The sequence below is a fragment of the Cryptotermes secundus genome, unplaced genomic scaffold (assembly GCF_002891405.2).
Source record: "Cryptotermes secundus unplaced genomic scaffold, Csec_1.0 scaffold932, whole genome shotgun sequence".
Taxonomy (NCBI): domain Eukaryota; kingdom Metazoa; phylum Arthropoda; class Insecta; order Blattodea; family Kalotermitidae; genus Cryptotermes; species Cryptotermes secundus.
The window spans coordinates 862,797-872,313 of NW_019727409.1; the positions used below are offsets into that span (position 1 = coordinate 862,797).

Genomic DNA, 9,517 nt, shown 5'->3' on the forward strand with positions numbered 1-9,517 from the left:
GAAACTTCGGGTTCCATAAAATGCTGGGAAGTTCCTGAGTAGCTGCACAATTGGCGGCTTGTCATGAAGGGTTCAGCTCCATGAAGTTCGTTAAAAGTGCATCCCGTAATGGAATTTTGATATTATCGTCTCTGCGTGCTTGTCCCCTTCCTTCTTTACCGCCTTTCAGTCACTTTACTCGTTTACTTAAACCTGATAAGAAGCTAATGACATTCGAAATCACCCAACTGCCTAATCACCACGAAATTTGGTATAAATGACATGCTACTGTTCGCTGTTTCAACGCCATTATCACTATCAATATTATAATTTGAGCCAAGCGTAACCATCCTTCCATTTTATAATTAACGATCATTAACTCAGAAAAAACTGCGACGACGTAATCACCTTAACGCGGATACCATGCTTCACTCGGCTACCATCACCTGATCCACTTGTTGCTGTACAATGACAATCAGTCTCACCGTCAGATCTGGCAACACAGCAGCTCAGGTGATATCAAGACACCTGATGACGTCATAATGATCTGGATAACAGCGTCATGGGAACCGCGTTGGACTTCTCATTCACACGACACACATAACACACAAAGGACGCGTTCTGTTGCACAACTGCATACGTTATACAGCAAGCCAGACAACCGTCCTCCTGGCAGAGAATCAAACCCGGGACATCCGAATACGAAGCCAAAGTGATGTTCGATGTCCGTTCATACGCTCCGATTATTAGCGCGGTTCGGGACAGTATTTCCTGGCAAGTTAGTTGTCCAGAAAAAAAAAACTGTGTATGGGTGTGTGGTAGACGCCGTACCACTGCAACTGTAATTCGAGTGAGAGGGTGGGTTCACTGAACAAAAACCGAACTCTGTGCACCCTCGAACTACCCTGCTCGGTGCTTTTATATATTACAAAAATTATGCGAGCACTTATGACTTTCATTGGAGATTCGAGAAGCATAAATAATCCTAGACGCACAACCGACTTTCCTGATAAAGTTCCACTCAAGACGAATGCTGGGATATTGCCTTGAAATACGAGACGATAGTTTTCACACACTTCACAATCAGATCTTCCGCTTTGCCGAACATACACTATTGTAGCCAATGACGATCAGCGGATCTGGGATCTGCCTACACTCTCGTCTGTGATGTTATCGAAAAGGGCCACAGCTGAAGGATCAGAAACTAGAATTTCTCTAGAATTGTACTGGGGAGATGTTGGTTCGAAATTCGGTCAGGAACGCCCGCTATATGACTTCGGGTTTTCTTGATACTACATGACTTCGGGTTTTCGTGATATTCCTCGGTTCCTCCAAGCAAATGCCGGACAGTAACACGAATACGCCACCACCACTTCTGTCAAAGTCCTGTCAGATGTAAATGCCATCATGCCATTCGCCTCGACGCTACTCAGTCTAGCTACTGACAATGTCGCAAAACAGCCTTCCCCCAATACATCAAAGCAGCTACCCTCTTATAAGGACTACGCAACCATTTACATCCCCTGACCTATGTAGCCCAGCCTGTACAGAAAGTTACGTTCAGTTCGACGGCCTGCCATTGGCCCGGGGAAAGCGCCACAGGGCGACATCAGTCATAGTGTCACTAAAGTATGGGTTAAGTTACTGCCAAATCAGTCTACGTCACCTGCATGCGGCTTTCAGCAGTTTTGCCCTTCCCAGTACGGGCAAGCAACGGTGGGGCTTCAGACGAAAATGACAAATAATATTGTACTGTAGCATCCTGTTCCACTCTTCCATTTTTATTATAACTCTTATGCGCAAATATTTATTAACTCAAAAGTTTAAAATTTTTAAGTTTTAATTTTAAAGATTTAGAAATGTTAAGTTAATAAATAGTTGGACATAAGACTGTAAAATAGGAGTTATAATAAAATGACACAATGTTCTTCTGCTTATTTAAGCACCACGAAATTAACACGCACGGGGAGAAACTTGAGTGGAAGTAAGCAGTCAGCTTCAAGCCGCGGCCGCTTTGCGGCGCTAGAGACCCTCCACCTAACGATGTCGACAGGGTAGTGAAGAGAACAATTTCTGCCACTGCCGGTAACCGAATTCCGATTCTCTGGTCGTCAAACCCAAGGCCTCTAATAGTCGATGGGCTGTCCCACCTCCTGTTCCGGAGTTACCAAGCTCGAATTTAGACAGGGTTATCGGCTACACCGAAAAAGAGTTCAGTGACACCTTGAAATACGACAAGCCTCATTCTTTCCATATCTTACACACTCGCCATGTGCTAACAGCTTGACGGCGACAGCAAGAACTTCTCCACCGCGTCCGAACCGACTCTGGGGTCCACCTAACCCCGGGGTCAGAGCGGCCGTGACGTGAAGCTGACAACTCATCATCTAGTGCTGAGGTCAAGAATGGTGAAGTTACACCTCCACTCTTCCGTGTGTCTTATTAGCGTGGTGCTTAATTAACAAACCACAGGGACAACTTCACCTTTTCGCCTATCCGCAATCACGACAGTCCTTCATTTAGTTGAGCGGCATAGGCAGTGAGAGGAGAGGAAGAAATTCAATCAAGCGACTTATAACATGAAATGAAGAAAGCAGTCTTCTGGGATTTGGCACCGTGTATATGTGGTGTTAACCGACGTTTCGGAGGAACGTATCGCCCCCATCTTCAGGGTAGAAGAAAAAGTATAAGAATTCTGCAAGCGACAACACCGTGAGAAACGGTAAAGCAGTCTGCTTTCTTCATAGTCACCGCCGTGAAAGCCTCAAATCTTATATAACATGAACTGTTCCACACGTGACGCGCTCACATGCTCGGCAGAAGTTCTGCTTGGAATGGAGCCACAACAATAATATTCAGTTTATTCATCAGTTGGACTGACAGACTGTAGAGCCCTCCATCACTCAGAGCCCTCTCTGTCCTCAGCAGGTAGCGACTGCGGGCCCCTCAACCCTCCCTTCATTGCGTCTCTTACACAAGTGCACTCACGTGTCATCTACCAAATGCGGACTGCCCTAAATGTGACTTCTGCTCAAACGGTGGGCAATTGCCCCGTAAGATGAATGACTCATTGACTGACTGATCCAGTCTTAGGTTCAATTCTTTAATAGAGTCCGTCGCAGCACAATACAATGGTCAAGGTTAAAATTAGCTTGGCTACATGTTTCGGCTCATAAAGCCATCATCAGGCAAACACATGATCACCATATTCACACACTGTTGCACTGCAATTGCGATAGTAAAGCTGGATACTTGAGAATACGTACATTATAAAATACATGGTATAAAAGGACAATGAACTATAAACTTATTAAAACGAAAGCTATGTCGTAAAATAAGGTTAAAAACTCTTCGTGTGATGTTCCATACCATCAAGTTAGTTGTTTCAATTTTGTTATATTCCCGCGGACATAATGGTATATTCAGACTTGTATACATGTAATAAACTGCTTGGAGGCCCGTGGTATAGATGTAATATAGTTTTGACGTTAATTTTTTAGTCGGTGCCTCATCTTACAGTGCATTTTGCCTTAGGTTATTTAATAACCCTTGTCCGACTGAATAGGTAGGGCAGAACAGAAGGATACAATGACAGCGCGAATGATTTAAGTGGAAAAGAATGTGGAAGGAAAGGTCGCCGACAATTTTAAAAGACCGAGGGATTTCAGTTAAAGGTAGCAGGAAGAAGTGCTGCTCACTACAGCACGTAGAAGAGAAAGTTGATGAGTCTGAAAATAAAAATAAATCTATCCGAACGCTGAACCGCGGAGTGGAGACAATTAGCCCTACACTACACAGAATTTCATGCTCTATACTGGATTAAAAAAAGTACTTAATTTTCTGGTTGACCTTATACCTAAGCGCATGAGGTAGCGTAGTTGGTTGAGGCTTTATGCTATAAGCCGGAAGGTCGTGGGTTAGATTCCCGATGAGGTCATTGTATTTTTCAGTTGACCTAATCCTTCCAGCCCGACTATGGCACTGGGGTCTACTCAGTCTCTAACAGAAATGAGTACCAGGAATCTTCCTGGGTATAAAGGGCGGCCGGCTCGTAAAGCTGACCTCACCGACATCTGTGAGCCGATTGTCTAGAAAATGTGTGCCGCGACGGGCCTACGGGGAGAACCTTTACCCTTTTTTTACCTAATACTTAAGCCGTCAGCCAACCAAGGCGATAATCCAATGTGAGATTTCCGATAAATGTCTACCTGTCACCTGCTTTCACGATACTTTCTTCTTTTTACTTATTTATTTTCCGGCCCTGAAGATGGACGTAATCTGTTCCTCCGAAACGTCAGTTCACTTTCAACGGAATACACGGTGTTATATCCCAGAATATAGAACTCTTCGATGTCTTACGAAATTTCAGCACTTTGGGGTTAGGAGGTATACACTCGTACACCGAAATTACAGTCACATCTGTCTTAACAATGCATGAGGACTAGTCTTGCAAGATATCGCAAAGTGGAATGAAAGACAATCCAGCGTTTGCAATCTGTTTTCTTCGGTATGTGGAGATTCATGTTTATGGAATTGCAGTGTTTAAGAATAGGCCTGTAGCACGAAATACATGAGATACTGGGCATTAAAGGCGAGAATAGATGAACTAAACATTCAGGTTTTCTTTTAATGCTAGTGGGGTGGGACTAAGAAACTTGTACTGCGGCCACTTCTGGCTTATTGTACCAGCCCCAGATGATACGTGAGGGTGATTGTGGAGCAATTGGTTGAATGAAGATTGGCAGGGGAAACCCAAGCACTCGGAGAAAACCTGCCCCAGCCTCACTTTGTCCATCACAAATCCCATTTGACCAGACCCGGGATCGAACCGGGGCCAGCGTGGTGGGAAATCAGCGACTAACCGCTTGAGTTATTGCGCGGCCAAACATTCAGGTTAGTCCTGATTTATTATTCTGTTACACTTGACCAAAAAACCACAACTTGTCCAACGGTAATTTACTGACACACATAAGCAGTTAAATCAAGGGTGTGAGCGAGAAGGTTGTTATGATGCACTTTATTGGGAAGCCTGCACTGGCCAATTCAAATCCACTTTCTTTTTCTTTCACAAGATGGCAGAGGTAATACACACGAACAGCTGACAGGTTCACAACGATTCTTGTTCATGAAACACAGGCAGAGATATACTGTCTACAATGAAGGCCCAGAATTTCAGCGGTATTTCATTTTACAACGTGCCCTCATGCCAGCTCTTGAACAGTTAAAGGAAACAAACATTTTTCGGTAGTCTTTGTGCACTGAAGAAAATCACTGTATTAGCACTACAACTGCATTATATTACTTACGTAACAGTGTTCTTCTCGAACAAAATGTGCTGATAAATGAACTAAACAACAGAGGAAACATAGCAATGGACTATGAGAAATGTCCATGATTTATTCTGACCGTCTTACAGTGCATACATTTATTCACCTTACTCTTCTCCCTTGCACTACATGTTTCAGCCCTGTTGTCTTTATATTTTAGTATAAAGACAACAGGGCATGCAATGAAGTAGTTCGACGTACATCGAAAAGCACCTGAAGATGGAACTTTTGTGCTGAAACATGTAGTGCAAGAGAGAAGAGTAAGGTGAATAAATGTATGCACTGTAAGACGGTCAGAATAAATCATGGACATAAATCAGTACAACAGGACGCTAAAATATAACATGACTATGAGAAAGACAGTGTGGTCAGTAATGTAACAGCTGCTAGTGGCAAACCATTCAGATTTAACAGACCTATCAATTCAGAGCACGTGTTATGAAACTCGCAATGTAAATTTCCCTTTAAAAATATTCGAATAGGCTACTTGTCGACGTTTCCGGAATATACGACTCACGTGTTTGCCCTAGAAAATACTGCATGAAATCTTCATGCAACTTATAGCCCGAAGGTACAGCAGTTTTATTGCTGAAATTCCCCATCTAAAATCTGGGTGCGTCTTCCAGAAAATACGGCACTTAAAATATCCTTTCAGCTTCACCAAAACGGATTTTGTGGTTAGCAACTTTTCCGTTCATACTCCTCAAACGTTTTGTAAAAAGGCAGTTAAAATACCTTAAAAGATCCAAATAAGCTTGTCAAACACGGCCATACATACAGGACACTGTGGCTCGTGATGGAGACCTGCGGTAAGAAATCTCCGCCATACTTAGCAAACACGTCGCTTGCAGTCAGTTGCTGAATACAACATTCCTTCCCGGACGTGAACAAAATTGGGAAGCACACTTACTCTCTTCACTGCCCCATCCTCAGTGCACCTTGTCAGTGTTCCGCAAATTCGGAACTGAGACGTCAAAATACCAAATGCACATTCAACACTTCTCCTTTCACCAGAACGCACATAACTTAACATTGTTAAGTAATCTTCTAAGAGAAGATTGCATTAAGTATAGTAACAGTGGAAACGTCTTAACCCTTAGGCACACAATAACTTCTCAGGAACACACAGAAACCTGCAGTCTCCATCTTCAGTGTAGGTCTCTTCAAACCTGAATATTGAGGCAGCAGATTCCTCCGAAACACTGGTAGCGTCTGGTATATTGCACGACGTCACATCCCAGAAGACTGCAATTTCTCAACAACGGCTCAGCTTAGGAATAAGTGATATATCTAACACTATAAAGCATGGGTTCCATTAAGTTGTACAGTCGGCCGCACCATAGCTCAAGCGGTTAGTCGCTAGCTTCCCAAAGCGGCGGCCCGGGTTCCATCAAGTTGGATTTGTGGCGGACAAAGTGACGCTGGGGCGGGTTTCCCCTGCCAATATTCATTCCACCAAATTCTCCATCATCATAATCGCCCGGGACAGGTACAATGGGCCAATCAGTAGTCGCCGTGCCGAGTGGATCCAGTAGGACTCCACCCTGCACTAAGCGAAATTTTTAAGTTGTACAGTTTATATTCGAAACATTTTCTAATGTGATAAATAGTTGATGGAATACTAGGAAAGTCTATTTCTGGCCCAACAAATTCTGAACCCCTGAACAGAACCTGGCGGTCCTATATTTATCTATGAAGAACTGCTCAAAAGTGTGCGAAGCAGCGGTTGGCACTAAAATCAATGCATGCTGCTGGTATTGTTTTACGGTATAGGTCGCACGCATTTCACGATCGTTTATTGTTATTCTGCAATAATTACGGATTTCTATGTCCTAGAATCCTTGTTCCCTGTATCACGACGCTTGCGAATGTGAGACATGTGCTAACAAAAGAATGCAGCGTGGGCGTGACGTAACAGAATGGGGATGACTGCCAACAAATGGGAGTGTTACAAAGAGTCGCCACAGGGCGGAGCTGGAGTCACAATCAAACAACACCAGTTCCCTCTGTTTCATGATTTACGGACAGGTAAAACGGCAGTGGGTTTCCCGAGGCAGCTCCTCTATCTTCTTTCACGGTATAACAGGTTTGCAAATCTTAAATGTTTACTTGTAACAGGAAAGTGTATTAAAACAGAAGCGATGTCATAATCAGATGAGTTTAATATTTGCAATAAAAATATGTACGAAAATACGTGTAATAAATTTAATCTGAAATACGTCACGTTCAAGTTGATATGTAACGGAAAAAAAGTCTTAATCGACTTACCTAACGGCATCTCTGTAAAGAAACGGAAAAGAGGCAGAAAAGAGTGATGCTCAGAATTACTAGGGTTTCGGACTTCGTCCATCGACCGTTATTGTAAAAACTACAAACAAAGTAAACCGAGTAATTCTGAATGTTATACACCGTCGTCGGAACCCTTTGGAATCTACTAGAAAAGAGAAATGTTGATCACTGCTTGGTGGCTAAATGGAAAGTAAGACAGTCCCCACCCACAGAATAGTAACTTCCTAGCCATTTTAATTTAAACTCGTACAAGGGCTGGGTTCCGGTGTCTAGAAAACAGAAATTAACGGCCGTGGGGATTCGTTGCGCTGACCACGAGACACAATCTATCCGCAAAAGTTGGCACTAAACTTCGCCGACAAACGGCGGTCCCTCGGTCGGTATAGTTCGCTTGCGGACTAAAATCACGGAGTTATTACACGGGCTGGGTGGTTCGTATCATAGCTCAGACGGTTAGGCGCTGCTCTCTCCGACTGACTTCATGTGAAATTCGTGCTGCTCGAAGTGCCACTGTTGCATGTTCTTTCCCGGGTTTCTTTGGTTTCCCCTGGCAATCATAAAGTCACCATTATTCCTCATTTAAAGATCACCACTCCCTGAGCTGTGCGCCAGTCCTGTCCGAGAAGCGTATCATCGCATCCTCAGTCCATCCCTGACAAGGAACTCGGTCCGTTACAGGGTAAGGAAGTCGATTATAAAAAGCAACGTTGTCCCTGTACTTAACTAATTAAGTACTATGCCATGAATGCAGGTGGGGGGGTGGGGTGGATGTATAGACCAACGTTTTCTTGACCTCGGCATTAGTTCGAGGTAGCGGTCAACTTCACGCCCCTGCCTCTTTACCCCTGGGGAAAGAGGCCCCGGTACCCATTGGATAGGAGGCTGGGTGGACCCCAGAGCCGGTCTGAACGACATGAAGAAGAGAAAATTCTTGAGTCTACCAGGACTCGAACTCCGACCCCTCGGTTGTCCAGTCCGTAGCCAGTAGCTATACAGACTTGCTATCCCATCTCTCCAAGGAAGCTATACAGCGAGGACACTCAGAATGCAGATAAATGCAACACACAACACTAGCTACAACTTACAGACTGGCCAGGAAGCATGGAATTATGTAACCAACAATTGTGACCTTGTAACACATTGAGGACCGGCGACACAAAATAATGCGTCACAAGTTCCTGTGACCCCGTTCAAAGCAAAAAAACGGCGTGGACTTACCGATTCACCAAATGGTCCCGGCTCCTTCATTCCATTTCTCGTGTCGGGGCGCCGACCTGAGAACGAAAACAGGCACAGATCAGCTTTGTGTAAGCAGGAAACAACTTACAGTACCTCAAGGCACTCATTTCATACTGAGAGTCGACACACCGAAGCGTAGTTCAACTTCTCATGGCGCGTCAGATCACACATTAATGAGCAACTGTGCGTGTGTGCCCGAAGGTCCTTCATTCATATTATTTTCTTACTTCGTTATTACATACCTCCGCGTACCTTACTTCCTCTTCCTAATATATTTTGAATCAACTGACAGACTTCCACGTCATACTTCTCACGGTACTAGACACCACCCCACCCCTCTATTGATTTCTTACTATTAGTAATACAAATGTGACGACCGCTCGAATTTCAGAAATGGCACCCACACGAACGCCGTGTGACGTATGGTTCTGAAATTTTGTGTAGTTAATATATTTCCGAAAAATGCCTAAAGTATTGTGATGGAATGTTTTTAAATAGAGAGAGCTGAGTGACAGCCGAGCAGATTGTTTTCCGCTCTCGGCTTTCGCCAGAAGTAACGGGCAATTAAAGCCAGACATAAACATGCTTACATATGCTTCTTGAAATATTACTTGTATGTTAATAATTGTAAATATGGTGAATATACAAAAATTAATATTTGTATTTGACAATTTGCCGGTTAC

The 9,517-nt window shown here is 43.8% G+C and overlaps 1 protein-coding gene across 1 annotated transcript in view; it reads right to left on the bottom strand.

Moving 5' to 3' along the window:
* LOC111864750 (apoptosis-stimulating of p53 protein 1) overlaps positions 1 to 8,865 on the bottom strand; it is a 367,739-nt gene extending 358,874 nt beyond the window's left edge. The window contains exon 1 of the mRNA XM_023852251.1: positions 8,814 to 8,865. Coding sequence (XP_023708019.1) covers positions 8,814 to 8,843 — 30 coding nt within the window. The 5' untranslated portion in view covers positions 8,844 to 8,865. The remainder of the gene's footprint in view (positions 1 to 8,813) is intronic.
* Positions 8,866 to 9,517: the final 652 nt, after the last annotated feature.